A 22989-nucleotide genomic window follows, 5' to 3' on the forward strand; every position below is an offset into this window, starting at 1 on the left:
TTCTCAATTTCAGCTTAAGTGCTGTTAGCATCACTTTGTTTTCTATCAAGGGATATTGTGATGATAAACTGCATGCATTTTAAACCACAGTGTTACTCCTCTGTATCCTGAGGAAGTGGTTTTAGGATCCCTAACAGCAAAATATGTGGATCCTCAATGTCCTTACACAAGATGGCCCAGTGTCTGCATATAATCTATCCGCATTCTCCAGTATACTTTAACCATCTGTAGACACATGGTAAATACTGTGCAAATACACTAGAAATTCTATACAGCTGTCCTACTTTGTTGTTTAGGGAATAGTGACAAGAATAATATCTGTGCATGTTCTTTGAATGTATTTTATCTACAGTTGATTGAATCCACAGATGGAGAGAGACAACTCCAATTGTATGTTTCAACATACATGAAGGTTCATAAAACAATTGTCATGTTCCAGGTAGTGAGTGAACATACAGTCAGAGAACATACTTCTCCTGACTTGAATCTTTTTTCTTTTATTCAGAGTATGATCCATCTTATTAATGATCAGAGTGTACTGTAAAGGAATGTAAATTTGCTCACATTGGGTAAAGTGCTCAATATATGTTAGTTTCCTATTATTGTAATTAATTATTTTAAGCTGAGTTTGCTCAAAAACATAAGAGACCAAAAATTCAAAGTGAAGCTGGGAGAAACATAGGTATTTAATCCTACCACTTGGAAGGCAGAGGCCAGCCAAGACTATAGCAAGACTTTCTCAAACAACCCCACAATGTAATCTTTAAACCAACAGGAATATTTGTTAATGTTGTAAAGGTATAACAATCTCTATTTATTTTTATTTATTGGCTAGTAGTTAAGCATGATATGATTTACTGACGATTGAATCTTAATTTGAAAACTACTTAATCCTATCCAGCCCTTAGATGTACGGGCCAATTTTTTTTGTTGTTGTTGTTTTGGTTTGGTTTGGTTTGGTTTTTTGAAACAGGGTTTCTCTGTATAGTCCTGGCTGTCCCAGAACTCACTCTGTAGACCAGGCTGGCCTCAAACTCAGAAATCCACCTGCCTCTGCTTCTCAAGTGCTGGGATTAAAGACATGCGCCACCACAGCCTGGAGCATGGGCCTATTTTGAGCTATTTTCTTCTTACTGAATTTTATTCCACATTATGATGCTTGTTTGGTTCCTTTATATTTTGATGTCCTTTGAAATGTCATAGGGCAGTTGGGTGCTGTTGGCACATGGGTTTAATCCCAACAGAGGCAGAAGCAGAGGTGCAGAGGCTCATAGGCTCAGAGGCACAGGGGGCAGAGGGGTAGAGAGCGAGGCAGGGGCAGGTGGATCACTAAGTTTGAGGCCAGCATGGTCTATCTACAATGTGAGTTCCAGGACAGCCAGTGCTACTCGGAGAAACCCTGTCTCCTTCCCTCTCTCCCCCCTCCCAGAAAGAAATGTAATAGAGCAAGTCTGTCATAAAGTTGTTGGATAGTCTTACACGTTATAGATATTAAAACATTATTGATTACAGCAACTATAATATAGTACTTGCAGTATCTTAGAACTCAGAGATAAGGAGGAAGAACCAAGACAGCCTTGGTGGGTAGAACGAGCACTTCAGTTAAGCACTTCACTGGGAAAAAGGTGTGTCTGTTTTTATTTTGCTTTTTGGCTTTTGTTTTTGGTGTTGAGGATTGAACCTAGGACCTTTCTCATGCTCTGCCAATGAGTATATTACCACCCACCACAAGGAACAGTTATTTTATTCTTAATACCAATCCTACGGGTAAGGCCGATTTGAAATTTTTCGAAAGCTGGACATACTAGTGCTGCTTTTAGTTTATCACCTGACTTGCTTCTGTGGATCTTATTAATTTTACCTATTTCCTAAGGCTAAGCTGTAGAATTCTTGATATTTTAGGAATCAGTGACCTTCAAGGATGTGGTGGTGAACTTCACTCAGGAAGAATGGAAACACCTGGATCCTATACAGAGAGATTTGTTCAGAGATGTGACACTGGAAAATTATACACATCTGGTCTCTATAGGTGAGTGTGATGCCCTCCCCGCAAGTTAAACTCAGGATGTAGGGAGAGGGTATACACCTGGTCTCTATCGAAGGGTGACCTTAAGTTTGTATGGTTTTGGTTTATATGGTGTGGCAAACACACACCTTGTCTTTTTAGTTGAGGATAGCTCCAAGTTTAGATGGGATGTGGGAGGCACGTTATTGTGCTTAGATGTGATTGGCATCTAAATTTCAGGACCAGAAATTTTAAATTTTAGAAGTTTCTCCTCATTACTAAGTGGAGTATTCTCCTCTCCTTAGATGAGCTCTTCTCGGTTGCCCCATTGTTAGGACACTGGACATGCTGGCCATCACACAGACTTTTCCCATGTGGAGTGTCTTAGAGACGGTGGAGTGGTGAGATTGCATTCTGATGTACTTTTTCCTTATTGCAGACAGATTCCTTTTTTTCCTCCCTCTGAGCAGGGCTCCAGGTTTCCAAACCTGATATGATTTCCCAACTAGAGCAAGGGACAGAGCCATGGACTGAGGATTCGTGCATTCCTGTTGGTTCCTTGGAAGGTATGTAGTGTGTGACAACAGAGGACTGCTCTTCCCAGCTGCTGGGCTGTGAGAAGAGGCTGTGTATAGGTGTGCACCTCTGCTCTCCGGAGCATCATCTGGGAGAAATGAGCACCAGCTCAACACAGAGTCTATTTTACACTCCCTGTAGTGGTTGCAGCCTTCCTGGTTCTTCTAAAAGCAAGGGTCTGTGCCTTCATTCTGCATTCTCTCTCTTCCCACTCTGTTTTGACCCAGGATTGTCCCCTCATTTTCTGTTTTGGGTTCCATCTCTGTTAGCGTCAAACAGAAACACATGCTAGTGCCAAGCGAGTTCCACACCTGCAGACTTGGTTTTGTTTTTCTGTTTGTTTTTTGTTGGGTTTTTGATGTTGTTGGTTTTCAAGCACTCACTCCTTTCTTATTTTCATTCGTAGTTCCATGTTCTCTAACTGTATCATTGTGTCATTGAGGTTCTGGGTTTTGTTTTGTTTTGTTTTGTTTTTTGTAATTCATCAGTTTCCCGATACACAAGGGATTTCTTCAAGGACCTGACTGTGGGATAATCCTGGCACTGTGTTGCTGTGCTAGTCACAGCAGCTTAGGTGCCCATGCGCACCGGAATAGATGAAGAAAATGAGCTACATCTACACAATGGAATTTTATCCAGCCATAAAGAAAATTAAGTCATGACATTTGCAGGACCATTATATTCCTTCTATTCCTAGTGTCTTCAGGACTGTCATGGTAAAGGGATATTGAACTTTGTCAAATGCCATTTCTGTATTATATTGAGATGACCGTGGGGTTTTTGTTCTTAGTCTATTTATATGTCTTTTTCATTCATGGATTTGTATATCTTAAATCAGCCTTTCATCCCTGGGATTTAAAAAACAAAAACAAAAACAAAAAACCATTGTGGTTGTTCTGGATGATCTTAATCTGTTCTTGAATTTGGCCTGCAGGTATTTTGTTGCAAGTTTTATACCTACATCATGGAAATTTGCCCATACTTTTTTGTTGTTGTCCTTATCTTGTTTTGATATTTGAGCAATACTAGCTTTGTAAAATGAGCTTGGTGGTATTTCCCTCCTTTTCTGCTTTTGGAACAGTTTGAGAAGTGAAGATGTTAGCTCTTCCTTAAACCTTTGGTAGGATTCAGCAATAAACTCAGTTGGTCCTGAGCATCTCTTGTTGGGAGACTTTTAATTGCTGTTTTAACATTATAACGGTTATTGCTCTGTAAATGTCGCTTATATCTTTTTTTTATTTTTATTTTTTATATTTTTGTTTTTTCTTTCTTTTTTTTTTTTTTTTGTTTTTTGAGACAGGGTTTCTCTGTATAGCACTGGCTATCCCGGAACTCACTTTGTAGACCAGGCTGGCCTTGAACTCAAGAAGTCCGCCTGCCTCTGCCCCCCCCCCCCCCCCCCCCCCCCCAGTGCTGGGATTAAAGGCGTGTGCCACCATGCCCAGCATAGTTTATATCTTGATTTAATTTTGCTAACTCACAAGTACTTATGAATTCATCTTTTCTCCAATTTTAATCTTCTTGTATTTTTAATGTATTCCTGTATGATCCTCTGGATTTAATTGGTGTCTCTTATAAAAGTTCCTTTTAGATCTCTGATTTTGCAGAGGTGCTCCTTGTATTCCTTAGTTTGACTTGAGATTTGTCAATCGAATCTCTTTAGGGAACCTAACTCTTTCTTATGCATTGTCCTTTTACGTCCTTGTTGCATGAATTTCAGCCCTGGTCATTATTTCTAGTGATGTGCTTTTGGGTTTGGCTCATGTCCTAGTTTGCTATTGCTGTGATAAACATTATGACCAAAAGCAAGTTGGGAAGGATAGGGCTTTTTTGGCTTACTTCCTGATCACAGTCGATCATTGAGAAGCCAAGGCAGGAAATGAAACAGTGCAGGAACCTGGAGGCAGGAACTGAAGCAGAGGCCATGGACGAATGCTGCCTACTGGCCTGCTCTCTAAAGCTCACTCAGCTTGCTTCTTACTGTAACTCAGGCCCACCTCTCCAAAGATTGTACCACCCACAGTGGGCTTGATTAACATTAAATGTTAATGAGAGAGAGAGACCCCCTCTGGTTCTTTTTAGGGGACAGTGGTTAACGTATGTACTTACAGCTATATACTTAGACTTGCATTCGCTCTAGGCAAGAGGTTCTGGTAAATGGTGCTATCATTTTCTATTGATTCTAGGAAGTTTTCTACTTTCCTCTTGATTTATTCAATGACTCCACTGTTTATTCAGAAGTATATTATTGAGTTTCCAAGAATTTGTGTTGTTTTGGTAGCTTCTCTTGCTTGATATATTTTAGTTTAATTCTATCATGACCCAATAAGACACAATGAATTAACTTTGATCCTTTTGTATGTATTAAGGTTTGCTTGTGGTCTCTAAATGATTTCAAGGCCACTGAGAAGAATGTATGTTCTGTATTTGATGGGTAGAATATTGCGCAGATATTTAAGTCCAACTGATATATGGCATAATTTAGCTCTGAAATTTCTTTGGTGATTTTTAGTTTAGAAAACAAATCTGAAGGTATGTGTGGATTATTGAAGTGTTTCACTATTCCTATATGAAGACCTATCTGACCTTTCATGCCTTTCAGTGTCTGTTACATGAAGTTGGTAACCCAAGCATTGGTTATCTTCTTAAAAATAGTCCCCTTTGTTAATATGCAGTGGCCTTCCTTATCTAGTCTGACAAGTTTCAGTTTGGGGTCTACTTTATCCAATATCAGAGTAGTTATCCTAGCTTAATATTAGTCTGTATTTGCTTAGCTGGGAGTCTTTACTCACACCTCCAGTCCCACCACTGGAAGGCAGAGGCACTTGATGGGGTCTACACATCAAGTTAAAAGTTTGCATTTGTTTGGTAGGTTAATTTCCATCTTTTGGAACCTCAGTTTATGAGTGCCTTTGAAGGGAAACTGTGTTTCTATACACAACAAATAGTTGGATCTTGTTTCTTAGTTCAGTCAGTTTATGTTTTTATATTGCTGAGTTGAGGCCATTTGCATTTGAAGTTATTACTGAAGAGCTTGCCATGTCTTCTGTTTTTGTTGGTTGTTCTGGTTGAGTGGACTATTGCTGTAGTTCTTTTCTTTGCTCCCTACTAGTATTAGGAGCTTTCTGGTTTACCCTGTTAGGTGAATTTGTTCCTGGCTCCCATTTGCACATCTACTCCTCTCATGAAATAAATGTATTCTCTCATGTACTCTTGTGCAGGTTTCCCTTTTCTTCTCTTTTTTTTTTTTTTTTAAACACTTTGCAGTCCTGGTACTGGTACTTCATTTCTTTGTGTACATTAGACCATGAATTCCTATGGAATGGGCTCCAGCAGCTCAGGCTCTTTTCCGTTAGTCCTCATAAAGTGTGCTTCTCTGGGTGGCGCAGGCTGGTGCTTCAGCTGCACCCAGGTGCCCTTCTCTTTGGCTTCCTTTTCCTTCTGGTCGTTCTCCTTCACCCGCTTCAGGAAGCTGTCTCTGCTCTTTGAGTGCTTGATATGCTCAATCCGTACGTTGATCCTCTTGGCCAGAATTTTGCCCTTAACCTGCTTGTTTACAATGATGCCCATGGCATGCTGGGTAACATTGTAGACTCTTCCGGTTTTGCCGTGGTAGCACTTATGGGGCATTCCTTTTTGAACAGTGCCCATTCCCTTGATGTCTACAATATCACCCTTCTTGTAGATTCGCATGTATGTGACCAAAGGAACAACGCCATGTTTCCTAAAAGGCCTAGAGAATATATACCGGGTGCCTCTCCTCTTTCTCTTTGTGTCCGTCATTTTGGCGAGTTACTGGAAGATGGCTGCGGCGGCTGAAAGTAGTTTTTCCTTTTCTAGTGTATAATATCCCTTTAAATGTGTTCTGTACTATCTTAATTGCCATAGATTGTGCTTGTCTTGAAATGCTTGAAAAGATGACTTTGCTGAGAATAACAATCTTGGAGTGGGGCACATACATTTTGAGACAGAGTTTCTCTATGTAATCCTGGCTGTCATGGAACTCTCTCTGTAGACAAGGCTGGCTTAAAACTCAAGAGAGCCATCTGCCTCTGTCTCCCAAGTGCTGGGACTAAAGGCGTGTGCCACCATTACCCAGCTAGTTTTTAAATTTTTAATTTTATCATTTTGTGTGTGTATAAGTATTTTGCCTACATGTATGCACTGACCCTGGAGTCCAGAAAAAGTGTTAGATCCTCTGGGACTGGGCTTGAAGACAGCTGTGAGCTTCCAGGCAGGTTTCTGGAGTTCTAACCTAGCTCTGTGGAAGACCACCCAGTGCTTATAACCACTGTGCTATCTCTGGCTTCAGCTGCAGTTACAGATGGTTGTGAACTACTACGTGGGTGTTAGGAATTGAACCTAGGTTTTCTGTAAGAGCAACAGTACCTTAAACAACTAACTACCTAACCGCCCCAAGTGATTAATTTATTTCCAGGGTTTGAATATAAGCCTTGCTTTTCTGGCTTTTAGAGTTATTGACACTCTAGCAGTGTCATTCTGATATTTCTCTTTATGGTTGGTATTTTTCCTTCATAAATACAGTTTTTTGCTTATTTATTATTTATTTTTTTTATATGTAAGTACACTGTAGCTGTCTTCAGACACACCAGGAGAGGGTGCGGTGTCAGATGTCATTACAGATGGTTGTGAGCCACCATGATTTGAACTCAGGACCTTTGGAAGAGCAATCAGTGCTCTTAACCTCTGAGCCATCTCTCCAGCCCATAAATACAGTTTTTGAGTGCGTCTTTTTTGTAATTTTGACATCGTGACTATCTCATGTTATTCATGTCTATTTACGATATGCTTGCTGTATGTGGATGGATGTCCTCCCCCATCCCTTTTGTAGGCTTGGGTAATTTTCTACTATAATTTCATTACATGGTGCCTTTAGACTATCTCACTTTCTTCTACAGATTTGGAGATTTTTGTCTCTTGAACTTATCCCAGAGTTCATAGAGTTCATGGATGACTTGATTATTCTCATTCATTTTCTTTTTCTTGATCTATGTCTGGATGTATTATTGTCTCAACCTTGGCCTTCCTCTCTGAAATGTATTACTTTTCTTGGTCTTATTTAGTATTACTTCCCATTGTACTTTTTAAAAATTTACCATTTATTTGTGTGTGTGGGTGTAAGAGAGACAGAGACAGAGAGATAGAGACTAGAGAGACAGAGACAGAGACAGAGAGACAGAGGCAGAAATAGAGAGTCTTTTGCCTGTATGTGTGTTTCTTTACCAGACATAGGTGCTGACACAGGTCGGAAGAGTACCCTCACATCCCTGGAACTAGAGTTTCAGGGGATTTTTGAGCCATTGTGTGGATACTAGAACCAAACCCAGGTCCTTTGCAAGAGCAGTAAGTGTTCTTAATTGAGCCGTCTTTCCAGCCTTCAGTTGCCTCTTTTTTGAAGATGTCTTAGAAATCTCTGTCCTTTCAGAGACATGATCTATAATCATGATGAGTGTTTTGTATCACTGGTCTGCCTGCTTTTTGTGCAGCTTGGTTTTTAACACCTTCAATTATTTTTCCACATATTGGGCATAGGAATTTGTATATAAGAAAGTAGAGATTGCTTTTGAGAGACAGGTGATAGTAGTCAACATATTCTGGAACTTTCTCTAATCCTTCAAATTCTTTATTCTTTGCCCAGGTAATTACCTTAATCATTGACTTGAGAGTACGACAGTGTGTGGACATTGGTTGTAGTTAATATCACTTTGCCCTCATTTGATTCATATTTGTGACTGATTACTTCCAAACACTTTTTTCTCCATTTTTTTTCCTTTTTAAGATTTATTTATTATTATATCTAAGTACACTGTAGCTGTCTTCAGACACACCAGAAGAGGTCATCAGATCTCATTACAGATGGTTATAAACCACCATGTGGTTGCTGGGATTTGAACTCAGGACCTTCGGAAGAGCAGTCGGTGCTCTTAATCACTGAGCCATCTCTCCAGCCCTTTTCTCCTTTTTTTTTTTTTTTTAACAGCACAAGACTTTACACATGCCCTTCCCCCTACAGTGCATCCAGGAGATATTTATTATTGCCCTTATTTTATTTCTGTATTGGCTGGGGGGGGGGTGTGCATGCATTTATATCTTAGACATAAACATCCTATATAATGCTTTTGGCATCTTCCACTCCTACACACCTATAGTCTAGTCCTCCATTTCTTTTCCAAATTCCAAAATGATAGACTTGGATTTGTTATAATTTCTTCTCATATTTAAACTCCTAACATTTAGCAAAGATGGAATTCTTTCTTCAGGGTTCTAGGCTAAGCCTCTCCTATTTGCCCTGAATTTAAATCACCATTCTTAAATTTTTTTCTTTGCTGTTTATTAACAGGGAATCTCAATTCAGAATGTATCCTTCAGAGTGAGTCCTTTCCTTTGTACCCTTGGTGGTCTCAGGTTACCCTTTTTTTTTTTTAATCCATGGTTTATTTGCCTGCCTCATTTGGCAGGACACATCTTATGAGCAGAAGTGTCCATTGTTGTACACTGCTTGGCTGCAGATGTGTCCACAGGAGGAAATTAGGACCTGGGAGCCATAAGATCAAAAGCCTGAGCAGAAGTTCAGTCCCTCTCCATTTGAGGTTCTTGTTCTCTTTGGTGTGGCAGGGGTTTCGATGATGAGCACTGTGCCAGTGGCTGTGTAGTCATCCTGCAAGGTGAAGTGCTGGCCTTTCTCTAAGAACATGGGCTACCACAAGCTTAGACTAAGCTTCAGGTCCTCCAGGCATGGCAGGTTCCTTACCTAGAGGCAAGATAACGTGATAGGCTATGTCCCAAGTCAGGAAGAACATAACAGGTATAAATTGAGACACCCTCCTCCTTGCTTAGGATGTAAAACTGGACATCCACCCTTTGGTGGGGTTGGATAGATTCTGGCTTCACTATGACCAAACCATGCCTTGGAGCATTCCACTTCTACCTTGTACCAGAGCACGAAGATTATCCTCTGCCTCAGTCCTCGACAGGGACTCAGGCCTGTGGAAGGTCTCAGTGCCTCTCAGAACTATGCTAATATTCTTGCTATATCCCAGCAACTCACACTCATCGACCTTCTTCAAAATGCTATGCTCTAGTGTACCCGTCACCACTGTGTCACAGCAGGGAATGGAGTAAACTGACTACAGGGAGCAGAAAAGCCTTCTTCAGGTCCCAGCTGAGCACTGGGATATAAGAGTCCACAGCATCCAGCAGCTAATGCACTGACTTCACACCTAGATCAGGATGATGTTGCTCAAGGGCACAGAGAGGAGAGCCTATAATGGCTAATCTCCTCTCCTTCATAGCCAAACTAATTGAATAGTTCTTGGATCTCCAACTCTGCTAGTTGCCGTCATATCTGAATCCAGGGTAGTGTCTGCTCCAATCTGTTTAGCCACTTTGCTCTTGTTTCTGGAGCATGGGACCATCATCAGCTGCCACCACCAGAATGCAGCCATCCAGAGGGGCAGTGCCATGATTATGTTCTTAATCTGTATGACTGGGCCAGTCCGTGTAGGCATAGTGGCAGGCAGCAGTGCTGTACTCCACATGGGCTGCTTTGATGGAGATTCCCTAAACTCTCCTTTGGGACACTGTCTATGACCTTATACTTCTTGAGCTTAGCCCTACCTTCATTGGCTACAATTTTTGTGGATGGTGATCACTGTAGTTTTTCCCCTGATTTTGTGTGCCCAATCATACTCAAATTCACATGGGGTTTGTCATACACAAAGATCTTTGGGCCTTCAGTGACTACAGTCAACCTTACAGCAATGGGGTTAAGCTGGTACTGAGACCTCTGAAGAAGGGTGTCACTTGTAACAGGGTTGGGGCCACCATTGTGGTAGTACTACATTAGTCTTTAGGTGCTGAGAATAAGGATGTACAATAAATATCCAGCTTACCTCTTAAATTTAACTTCCACTTTAAATGTCATTCTTATTTGTCCTTAGAGATCATCTGTGAAACTGAAATAAGCATTCTTTTCCCAGTTTCAGTCTATTCTCCTTAGCTTCTTTCTCTTTCTTCCCAAATGTTAAAGTTATATATTTGAGAACCTTCAAACAAATAGATAATATCCAACAAGGGCAGTTTTCTTTTTCTCTGTTCAGAAAAGACTGACATTTTATTTTCTTTCAGACTGGAAGAAAAGAACTGGAAATAGTGTGTCACTCCTAGAACTTGACATTTCTGAAGAGCATCTATCCTCAGAGTCAGTAGTAACCAACAGCAAAAGGGATGATGGGAGTTTAGAGAAGCTTCAAGCAAACCAACAGATGCTGCCAAGAGAAGTCAAAATAACGGAGAAAACAGCACCCACTTGTGAGAGCAACCTCAGTGTGAGCTCAAGCCTCATAACACAAACGGAAGTAGCTCTCGATCAGCCTTCCACTAAAACAAGGGCCAAGCAGAATTCCCACCCAGTTAAAAAGGAGAAGCTGTGTAAGTGCAACGAATGTGGTAAAGCTTTTACTTACTGTTCTGCTCTCATCCGCCACCAAAGAACGCATACTGGAGAGAAACCCTATAAATGTAATGAATGTAACAAAGCTTTCAGCAGAAGTGAAAACCTTTTAAACCATCAGAGAATCCATACGGGAGATAAACCGTATAAATGTGACCAGTGTGGAAAGGGTTTCATTGAGGGTCCATCTCTCACTCAACATCAAAGAATTCACACTGGAGAAAAGCCCTATAAATGTGATGAATGTGGGAAGGCCTTTAGTCAGAGGACCCATCTTGTTCAGCATCAGAGAATTCACACTGGTGAGAAGCCATATACTTGTACCGAGTGTGGGAAATCCTTCAGCCAGAGAGGTCACTTTATGGAGCACCAGAAAATTCATACAGGAGAAAAACCTTTCAAGTGTGAGGAATGTGAGAAAACCTTCACCAGGAGCACACACCTCACTCAACATCAGAAAATTCACACTGGGGAGAAAACTTACAAGTGTAATGAATGTGGGAAGGCCTTCAACGGCCCATCAACGTTTATCCGTCACCATATGATTCATACTGGAGAAAAGCCTTATGAGTGTAATGAATGTGGCAAAGCCTTCAGCCAGCACTCCAACCTGACTCAGCATCAGAAAACACACACTGGGGAGAAACCCTATGACTGTGCAGAATGTGGGAAAGCCTTTAGTTACTGGTCATCCCTAGCTCAGCACCTGAAAATCCATACAGGAGAGAAGCCCTACAAGTGTAGCGACTGCGGGAAGGCCTTCAGTTACTGCTCCTCCCTTACTCAGCACCGGAGGATTCACACCCGAGAGAAGCCCTTTGAGTGCAGTGAGTGTGGAAAGGCTTTCAGCTATCTGTCAAACCTTAATCAGCATCAGAAAACTCACACCCAGGAGAAAGCCTATGAATGTAAGGAATGTGGGAAAGCCTTTATCCGGAGTTCATCTCTTGCTAAGCATGAAAGAATTCATACTGGAGAGAAGCCTTATCAATGTCATGAATGTGGGAAAACCTTCAGCTATGGCTCATCTCTTATTCAGCATAAGAAAATCCATACTGGTGAAAGACCTTACAAGTGTAATGAATGTGGGCGAGCCTTCAACCAGAAAATACACCTTACACAACACAAGAGAATTCATACAGGGGCAAAGCCGTATGCCTGCCCCAAGTGTGGGAAGACCTTTCGACACTGTTCATCTCTTGCTCAACATCAAAAAACTCACACAGAAGAAAAACTCTACCAGTGTAACAAATGTGAAAAAACCTTCAGCCAGAACTCCCGTCTGACTCAGCATCAGCGAATTCATACGGGAGAGAAGCCCTATAAGTGCAATGAATGTGACAAATGCTTTACCGGGAGCATGCACCTGGCTGAACATCAGAGTACTCATACTAGAGGGAAACCTTACAACTCTGAGTGCCCACAGACTTGCAGCCAGAGCACATACCTCACTCAGCATCTGAAGATTCATTCAGGAGAGAAGCTTTTTGGGTGTGAGGACTGTGGAAAAGCCTTCCAGTGTCACTCTGCTCTCACCAAACACCAGAGATTGCACCCTGCTGTGGCTGCTGTAGGAACGTCATTAACATAGTTGCTCTGCTAACTTTGGTTTTATAGTAATGAATCAGAGTGGGAGGAGGAACTCCTTAAAGTATTTAAATTTTTCTCTGTCACATGGTGGGATGGAAAGTCCATTGGGCTGTTCTGATCCAAGTATGTTATTAAAACAACATTGTGACAAGCTGCTTTAAGTTTCTTCTGTAAGTGAGGTGAAATGAAAGATTCAGAGATGATTTAAAAGGTAGCTTGGAGTTTTATACTCAGTTTTGTATATTTATAATATATTCATAAATAGTTGCACTACACATCCACATTTTTGTCATGGATCTACAATGTGTGTGAGGGTTTTTTGCATGTTTTGCTAGTAGAAGAAATTTGGCTTCAGTAACTAGGAATTTGTTTTGCTCCTGTTCTAATGCACTTACATTATTCAGGTAATTGGTCCTTAAATAAAACTAATTGTAAGTTACAATCAAATTCAGTTGCTGCTGACTATGAAATTTTGGTAGGAGGCTCATTGCTCTGCACCTGTGTTTCTAGCCTTTTAGGCTGAGTGGGAGGGTCACTGCCCAGGACTGAAGTAGACTGGACTACACAGTGCATCCTTATCTCAAAAATCAGCACCTCCTCTTTTACATTGAAATGTATTTTCTGGGAGTTGTAACTAGAGAGTCTGCTCCTATACAACGTACTGCTGTTTAACCCTGGTTGTACATTGCGGTAACAAATAACACTAGGTATGGTTTAAACAAAAGAATTGTAATTTACACCATTCTAGAGGTTACAATCTGGAGAGCCATTTTCTGGCTGTAGTCAATTATGTTATGCTCTTACATGGCAGAAAACAGAAAGGGGTTTTTATAAAGTTCTGTTCTTGGGTGTTTTATGCTTGAATTTTCCAGACCCTTATTCCTAATAGTACCATGTTGGGGAGTAAGTATTCAGTTTATGAATTTGAAAATGTTTCAGTCCTAACAACTGAGAACAACAAAATTCTAGTGCCAAGGATGTGCTAGGACTCATTCAGTTAGGGCTGGAGAGAGGGCTCAGCTGTTAAAGGCTAGGCTCACAACCAAAAATATAAGACACATTCAGTTGTCCAAGTGTTAGCCCAGGCTTCCGATTTTTCTTCAAAAAATTTTTACCCACTTCAATTCTCACTTTTTGACACATAATCTATGTTATGTTGCCCTGGGTGTCCTAGAACTCATTATATAGACCAGGCTAGCCTTGAACTCAGATATCTGCCTGCCTCTACCTCTTGAGTGCTGGGATTAAAAGCATGTGCCACTACACTTGGCTGTTCAACTTCTAATTTGTACCCTGGAAAGAACAATTGACCTAGACTTCAATACCCACTCCTTTAGATTCAGTCCACATGTTGGAACATTTGAGGCTTATCCTGTTAACATAGATTCTCTCGAGCTCTGGGAGGAAGGCTAATTTGCTTCTTCACCAAATCGGGGTGTGGGGAGGGGGAATTAAGCCACAGCTTATTTCTCTTATATTTGGTTTCCTAGTATTAGAATCAGATATCAGTATTTTATACATCCTACAGAATGATCTACATTAGCGATGCTTTGTTTTGAATGAGTGAATTCATTATATATAACAAGCAAAAAGATGTACAGGGGGTCATGACAATTCCCCCTGTATTCCAATTTTAGTCTTTTTGTTGCCAAAGTGAAAAGGTTTTAAGATTTTACTTTTATATGTGTGTATCTGTGTGGGCGAATGACATATGTGTGTAGGTGACCTAGAAGGCCAGAAAAGGGCCTGGACAGGCAGCTGTGTGCTGCCCACAGTGGGTGCTACACCCCAGCCCTGGACCATAGATGATTAGGCGAGGACATCCTCTGCTATGAGCATCCACCAACCAGTCTTTGAGTTCGTTAAGAGCCTAGCTCAAATTTTCAACTGAAAATCATCATGCATAGGCATTAGAAGTCAGAATTGTTAGCTGGGCAGTGGTGGTTACACATCTTTCATCTTAGCCCTTGGGAGGCAGAGGCAGGTAGATAACTGAGTTTGAGGCCAGGCTGGTCTACTGAAATTCTGGCTTTGCTATAAATGAACATGGATGCCTCCTGGAGTAGATGAAGAAATGCCATTAAACCCCACAAAATTATTGATCTTCCATCCTCTAGTCTGTCAGTGCTAGAAGATTTTAAGAAATATGGCCGAACAAGTTAATGTTGAGGGCATATTCCATTAACTTTCGCTTTTTAAACTGTGACTAAGGAGCTGGAGAGATGGCTCAGTGGTTACAAAAAGAATATGTGTTGCTCTTGCAGAGGGTCTGGTTTGGTCCCCAGTATCTACAGGGCTCACATCTATCTGTAATGTCAGTTCCAGAGGTTCCAGTGCAGGAAAAACACATATAAAATAGTCACGCTGGATATGTGTAGAGAAATTTCTATAGGAATTTGATGTGGAAGGAGGCCAGAAGGAGCAGGGTAACGTGAGCCATCTCACGATCAGGTCAGACTTGTTTCTGGATCCTCTCTTGGACACATCCTCTCTCTCAGATGGGCTTCCAGAGGCCTGGACCATGGAATCTCCTCAACAGGGTTCACCCTTACCCCAGCCTCTAAGAAATGTAACTCTGAAAAGTCCATGGCAAAGGACTTCTAGAACTCTATACTCCTGTGGATTTGATGGCCCTAGTGTTGGCCAAGAACATCGGGAACCCAAGCGTCATTTGCTGTTGGTGAAGGAAGATGTTTTCAGGGCTGTTCATGTTTGGTGTCTCACTCTTGTTTAGGCAGAGTCCCAGCAAGGAACTGATAGCAAACCCAAACAGTTTAATGGAAGAAAATACAAGAGATGGATGTGAAGCATGAACACCTAGCAATTTTAGAAAACTACTACCACGTTTTAGGCTGAAAAAAAAAAATCAGGAGTCTAACCTATATTCATAAAAAGTTAAAACAATAGATTTATTCTCATAGTTCTGGAATTTAAAAGTTTGAAATCTTATCTCTGCCAAAGTCAAAGTGCTGGCAAGGTCTTATAATATTTCTTTCCTGTTCCAGGACAAGCTGCGTCCCATGGTTTGTGGCTACGTCCTTGGAAATCAGCAGCCACGGAGTCCTCCTCTGAACATTATTCCCCTTCCTTCTGCCTCACTCTAATGATGACATCAGAGTTCATAGCAGGCCCACCTGGAACTTTATTTATTTATTTATTTATTTATTTATTTATTTATTTATTTATGTTTATTTCAAGATCCGTGGCCACATTGGCAAAGTACTGAGGGTACAGAAGCTCATATTGGCAAGCTGTAGGAATAGTGTAACCAAACCTCTTAGGGATAAAACTGTCATCCCTTGTCTCCATGCCTTTGGAAGTTAAAGGAGTTCAGAAGATGCTGCTCTGGCGGGATGACAGTTGTGAGTTAGAGGTCATGCCAACACAACATAAAAGCAGATGAAATTCCCTCCTTAAAGGTCTCTTCTTCAAAATCATTTTCTTCAGGAAGGAAGCACTTTTGCTTGAGCACATTCTCACTGCTCAGCACTCTCTGTCTGAGGCTTTTATTGCTGTGAAGAGACACCATGACAACTCTTGAAAAGGACAACATTTAATTGGAGTTGGTTTACAGTTCAGAGGTTTAGTGCATTATCATGGACAGCATGACAGCACAAGGGCAGACATGGTGCTGGAGAAAGAGGTGAGAGTTTATCTCTGCATTGCCAGGCAGCAGGAAGTGAATTACATAATCCCTTCAACAAGGCCATATGTCCTAATAGCATCCACACTCCCTATGGATCTATGGGGGGCATTTTTATTCAAACCACCATACTCTCCAACACAGTTTGTATGTGTTCAGCTAGGTTTCTACAAGTCTTCATTTCATGGTGTAGGCTCTCATCTTATGTTGCAAAAGAATCCTGTACTGCACAGCCTTTTCATTGTTGATCTCTTTCATGACAGCTCTCAGTCAAGCCAAAACAGTGTCCTAGGGGACACAGGCAAAAACTGCATTCTTTACAGAATCTATAAAGACTTTTAGTGTGACTCAGTGGGTAGCAGGTTGGGAAAAAGCAACAAACAGGGTGAGACCCATAGAGATGACTTCCATCAGTCACTTTTCCTTTTGTGTGTGTGCATGTGAACACACACTCACACACATAAATATAACCTGCTGTGTCCATTTATTGTTGCTTGCATGTACAGGATATCAGCGGTGAGCACTTGCTATTAGATAACCAATTAGAGAGCGTATCCTTGGAGATGACTAATCTACCCTGTATCAACAGTCATTGGTTGCCTATAGTCCTTTATTGGAGTGGGACCTCATGAGATTTCTTTCACCATAAGAGTATCCATTGATGTTGTCATTGTTCAGATATTATTTACGCAGTCATGTTGTTAAGATATCATGGATTTAGCTTTCTTGTCATTCCTAGGAGACAGTTTCAAAGCAGATCTCCTGGTCCTCTTGTTGATCTTGTGATCTTTCCTCTTCTGAGATGTTCCCTGACCATTTGGTATGTGGGCTGTGTTGTAGATGTATCAGTGAGTGTGAGGCGGGTGAGCTGGTTCAAACTCGAAACAATGAAAGACTCTTTTGTGAACTTTGCAATTCTTGGGCTCATCTGGGTTTCCCGTGGACTCAGGGCACAACAGGAATCTCTTCAAAGAGCAGGGTCGGCAGAGTAACAATCCCAGTGACTTAAGAAGGAAATTCAGGTCAACCTGACTAAGTTACCAGTGTTGGTTCAAACTTTGAGTCTAACTACTAAGCCATTTATTTTAGGCATATTTAAGTACAGTACAATTTGAATAAAGGTTTTCTGATGACAACTCAATCCTGTATGCATGATAAGCTTAAGGCATGACTACATTGAAACTCTTTGCAAAGAGTGACTTCTTCCATAAAGATGGGTTCTATAGATTGACTACTTGTAGGCATAATGTTTTTGTACACAGTATAAAGTTTACCCTTGTGTTGTTCAAATGCTGATTTCTCTGCCCTTGTATGTTTCATTCTGAACACAGCATTGTAATAAGTATTCCAAGAATCTCCTGTCTCAAGCTTGTATAATCAGTTCTTACCGTTTATTCTCTGTCTAGCCAATAAATGCTGATCACCCAGTGACTGGGCAGAATAAAGAATAGGGTGCGATGTTTGGCAACCAGAGGAAGGAAAGAGGGAGAAAGGAAGATTCAGAGCAGCTGTGAGGATGGAGAATTTAGAGCTATGAAGAAGGGATCATCTGGAGAGAGTTCATGGAAACACACCTGAAGCCCAAAAAGCCAGATCAGTGATAATATTCAGATATTATGGGATGGGGCTGGGAGGTAGCCAGGTTAGCACAGAAAGAAAAAGTAGATGATTTAACTGCTCATCTATTGAGATGTAGTGTTAAATATTGTTTTTTTTTTAAATCTGTGGTTATTGGGGAATAATATAAGGTAAAGAAATACAGCCTCCAGGTTAATTCACTGCTACATTTATATTAATAATTTGTTTATAATTTTGTGTGTTATTTTAAGAACCTAAGGGAGGAGCTGGTGTGATCTCTGTCATACAGATAACACAGAGATCATCTGGACTGTGAATCATATTAGATCTTATTTGTGGCAGCCTGGCAGAGCCCCTAGTCATACAGAGCATGTAAAAGTCATCTAGACTATTAGCCAACTCTGGACCTGGTTGTGGAAGCTTAGGGGGAACCAGATTTGGCCTACCTCTACAGATAGAACAGAGGTTACCTCAGCTGTTACCCACCTCCATTCCTAGCCTTTTGGGTGGAAAACATGTTATACATTTTTGCCTTTGAAAATACAATCCTGCCTGTGGTTTCTCTAATGCAATGAGCATAAGGACCTTTGTGCTCTAAATATCTTTCTGTGTGCCTTAGAAGAGAGTAGCTGAGTCCCACTCTCACTCAGGCACCACCTAAGATTTTCAACCCACTACAATACCTATGCTGATGTTGCTATGACGACTAGATAGACCCAATGTGAAGTGCTTAGATTGAAGTAAACATTGCCAATGTGAAGTAATTTAGCTCTTACCAATGTTTCCCCATGAAAGCCAGGCATTCTTGGCAGATCCACTATGAAGAATTTGAGGACAGTAGCCTTGAACTCAGGTATCCATGCCTGCCTCTGTCTCTCAAGTGCTGGTAATAACTATGTGCACCACCCCACTGAACTCAAGAGATTGATGTGAATGAGCAGTTTGCTCGCGTGTGCGCATGCTCACTTTGTGCCTGTTTGACATACACAGAGGCTCGAAGCAGGTGTTGGATCCCCTGAAATTGGAGTTACAGAGTGTTGGGAACCATCATGTGGGTTCACAAGGGCAATAATTGCTCTTCTGAGTCATTTCTCCAGCCTCTGAAAATGTTTGTTTTCCTCTTCATCGTAAATAATTATCTACACCCATTTAAGCAATAACCAAATCACTAGAAAAGGAGAGGCCAAAAACCAAGAGGAGCCCAGGCATAGTGATGCATGCACACTTTAATCTCCCCAGAGTGGGGCAGGGGGTGAGGGTAGGTGCTTGGAAGGCAGAGGCAGGTGGATCTAGCTCCAGGACAGTCAGGGCTACACAGAAACTCTGTCTCCAAAAGCCAAACCAAACCAAAACCCAAAAGGCATACAAGACCAGAGTCAGGCAGGAGGCAGAATGAAGGGACATGGCAAGCACAGCTCTGGCAGACCCTGTCCTCACCGTCTGCCTCACTTCTGCCTCGCTAACAACCACTAGACCTAAAGCTAAAGCTAGCTACCAAGGTCTGTTCTTGTATCTGGCCACTTCCTCCTCCTAAGGCTGACCAGCAAGGTCCACCTATCAAACTGTTGAAGTCCAGAAATCAAATGCCCCCTTTGGCTCACCTAATCAACATGCCTAATACTCCTCAAATTATTCCACCAAAAAAAAAAAAAAAAAAAAAAAAAAAAAAAAAAAAAAAAAAGAAAAGAAAGAAAAGAAATGAAGAGAAATAGAAGGAACATTGCCAAATTCATTGTATGGGGCCACAGTCACCCTGATAGACAAACCTCATAAACAACAAAGAGAATTTCAGACCAATTTCCTTTATGAACATTCATACTAAAATATTCAACAAAATTCTCACAAATCAAATCCAAGAGCACATCAAAACTTCATCCACCATGAATTGTCTTTCTCAGTCAGGGTTTGTTTCCTACACAAAACATCAGGACCAAGAAGCAAGTTGGGGAGGAAAGGGTTTATTCAGCTTACACTTCCACATTGCTGTTCATCACCAAAGGAAGTCAGGACTGGAACCCACACAGGCAGGAACTTGGAGGCAGGAGCTGATGCAGAGTGCTTACTGGCTTGTTCCCCTGGCTTGCTCAGCTTGCATTCTTATAGAACCCAGGACTACCAGCCCAGGGATGGCACCACCCACAATGGGCTGGACCCTCCCCTCTTCATCATTAATTGAGAAAATGCCTTATAACTGGATCTCATGGAGGCATTTCCTCAAGGGAGGCTCCTTTCTCTATGATAACTCCAGCTTGTGTCAAGTTGACACACAAAACCAGCCAGTACAATGATTAAGTAGGGTTCATCTCAGGGATGCAAGAATCATTCAACATATGAAAATCCATCAATACAATCCACCATATAAATGATCTAAAAGGGAAAAAAAACCCACATGATCATCTCATTTGATGCTGAAAATGTCTTTGACAAGCCAATAGTCAACATCAAATTAATGGAGAGAAACATAAAGCAATTTCACTAAAATCAGAGACAAGACAAGGCTGTCCACTCTCTCCTTATCTATTCAACATAGTACTTGGAGTTTTAGCTAGGGCAATAAGACAACTAAAGGAGATCAAGGGGATCAAATTAGAAAGGAAAAAGTCAAAGTATCAGTATTCGCAGATGATCTGAGAGTATAATAAGTAACCCCAATAATTCTACCAGGGAACTCCTAACGCTGATAAACACTTTCAGCAAAGCACCTCAATACAAAATGAACTCAAAGAAATCAGGAGCCCTTCTGTATGCAAGTTTTTTGTTTATGCTTACAAGGGCAGACAGATTCCTGAGCTCAAGGTCAGCCTGGGACAGAGGGGATTTAGATCCAGGCTCTGGCATGGTAAAAGAGGTCATTTCAGGGTGGGGTTCCACCCAGCTAGTTCATCATCTGTGTTTAACAAAAGCAGACAGATCTCTGAATTTTTTTGCAGAGTTTGTGTGTGTGTGTGTGTGTGTGTGTGTGTGTGTGTGTGTGTGTGCTTGCTGTCTCTAAAGAATCAAGGGGCTGGGATTATAGGATGCTGATTCATAGGATAATCAAAAGGGAACCTGGAATGAATGACTGGATATGTAAAATAAAAGACTGGGCTTTGCATCTACAAGAGATGAGCTATCCAAAGAATGTTTGTAGAATAGCAAGAGAAAGCTGCTTGGAGAACATCTGGAGCAGAAAAAGGGAGGGAGGGAGAGAGAGACAGAGACAGAGACAGAGAAAGACAGAGAGGGAGAGAAAGAGAGAGACAGAGTGATAGAGAGACAGAGAGAGCAAGCTGTCTGTAGATCTCCAGAGAAAGCAGAATAGCGAGAAAGCAATTTGGAAAGCTGTCTTGAGCAGAACATAGCCCTCAAGCTTGGACCCACAATTTGACTTTGAGTGGTTTGTTTGGCTGCTCTCCAACACCGCTTCTCTCAGAATCCCTCTCCAAGGACTCTGGTCCTTCACAGGCTCTGGTTATCAGGGTTTTACCTGCTGAGCCATTTTGCCTACTTTAGAAGAATTACTTTTATATCATAGAAATGCAACAGTTACCATATTTAGGGTTATTCAGTCTCTTTTATAAATACTGTAGCATTTGTATGTGGACCTGTTGTAGAACACATTCATTCATGAAATACAATCCCCATTTTCATCACATTAGTTGTGACTACTTTTAAGAGTCCATCACGATTGGGCTTTAGGTTGTTGACATCCATCAAAGAAGGAGGTCAAGAGTATAAGTACACTCTCTCTTGAGTTTCCAGCCACTCCTCCCAGTCATTACTATGCAGTCCCACCCAAATTGCCTGTTGCTTTCAGGGTCTGGGGAAATGGCTAGAGTGTATAAGCTGAGGAAGGTGGACTGGTAAGGAAATTGTTCCATCTGTGCAGCCGCAGGAAGGCATCCTGAATGCTGGGTGAAGACTTTCCACTGAACTTGCTTTGGGGCTGTTCCTGTGGGCAGCCCCACACCCATGCTCTGTAAGTAACCCATTAAGCTCATAGACTCCCAAATAGGGAACAATACTTTGTTTTGTCATTAAGAGCTCATAAGGAGTGAGTGGACATTGTTTACGTGTCTCCCGGGATGAATTCATGAAGCTTCCTATACATTTTGCAATTGCACCCTATATATAAACCTTTGTAGGGAGCCGAATACCGTGCTGCTAGGGATTCATTACAAACACTTTATGTGCTCAGCACACTCATCTTTCAGAAATCTATCAATCCATGTTTGTTTGACTCTGGTTGCTGGATCTGTCTGTGGATGTGAGAACAGACTATACATTTGATACAGTGCAGTATAGTAGGAAAAGCAAGAAAAAAATTACAGTGACATTGTACTCTATACAATTCTATTGGAAGCAGAGAACAGCACTTTGAATGCAAACAGATGAAGGATCAGTTAACACACTTGCACAACTAAAAAAAAAAGTGTGTGTGTGTGTGTTTGTACGCTCATGATCGCACATGGGTGTTTATTCCTGTGATCCCTGGAGGATCAACCACAGGTCTCACAAGTCCTAGGCTAGCATTCTAGCACTGTTAAAGTCACAGATGCCCTTTTCTCTTTCAAAAGGATGTTGGAAAACACTTGCATTCCTGTGATGGGGTCTCTCTATCCTTCACAATTTACCTTTATGAGAAAAGATGACGGATGCTCAGTGAATACACCACAAGTGTCCCTGTTATTTATGAGAGGAGCACTAGAGCAGTGCAGGGGCCAGAAGGGCTACATTAACATGCTTTTCAAAAAGATCCTTTTTCAAGATTGTCAGGAACCATTGTCCTCCACTAGTTTGTTTCTTGCTTCTCTTAGTTTCTTCCTTGTGTCTCTTTGTGTCCTTTTGTCTGTTTCTTGGTCTCCAATAGTTAGGCTGATGGTGGCAAGATTAACTACAAATATGTATTAAAAGCAGTCCATATTTTCTTCTTCTGTTAATTTCCTTCTTCCACAGAAAGGGTTGGTTTTTTTCATGTCACTCACATTCCTGCTCCAGAACTCATGGACAAATGACGAGTGAACCATACCTCACAGTTAGAGATGGACTCTGTCACCTTTTCAGTGCAACAATTAGCCTATGCTAGCACTGAAAATGATAGCTATCAATTCTGCTTCTCTATGTGAACAGACAGCCCATGTGAGA

At 41.3% G+C, this 22989-nt stretch overlaps 1 protein-coding gene and 2 pseudogenes across 5 annotated transcripts in view; 1 reads left to right on the forward strand and 2 right to left on the reverse strand.

Annotated features, from left to right (window-relative positions):
* The window catches only part of Znf184 (zinc finger protein 184), a 15928-nt gene extending 2907 nt beyond the window's left edge, over positions 1-13021 (forward strand). For 2 of the 4 annotated variants that reach the window (XM_029468174.1, XM_021181050.2), the window contains exons 4-6: positions 1903-2029; positions 2476-2571; positions 10730-13021. In XM_029468174.1, coding sequence (XP_029324034.1) covers positions 1903-2029; positions 2476-2571; positions 10730-12645 — 2139 coding nt within the window. In that variant the 3' untranslated portion in view covers positions 12646-13021. Of the gene's footprint in view, positions 1-1902; positions 2030-2444; positions 2572-10729 lie in introns of all 4 variants that reach the window. The other 2 variants (XM_029468175.1, XM_029468173.1) reach the window with 2 other exon arrangements.
* On the reverse strand, positions 5887-6397 carry LOC110308652 (annotated as a pseudogene). The gene has a single exon (XR_002379587.1). The product of XR_002379587.1 is annotated as a 60S ribosomal protein L21 pseudogene (transcript).
* On the reverse strand, positions 9037-10429 carry LOC110308411 (annotated as a pseudogene).
* Positions 13022-22989: the final 9968 nt, after the last annotated feature.

The sequence above is a fragment of the Mus caroli genome, chromosome 13 (assembly GCF_900094665.2).
Source record: "Mus caroli chromosome 13, CAROLI_EIJ_v1.1, whole genome shotgun sequence".
NCBI classification, from domain to species: Eukaryota; Metazoa; Chordata; class Mammalia; order Rodentia; family Muridae; genus Mus; species Mus caroli.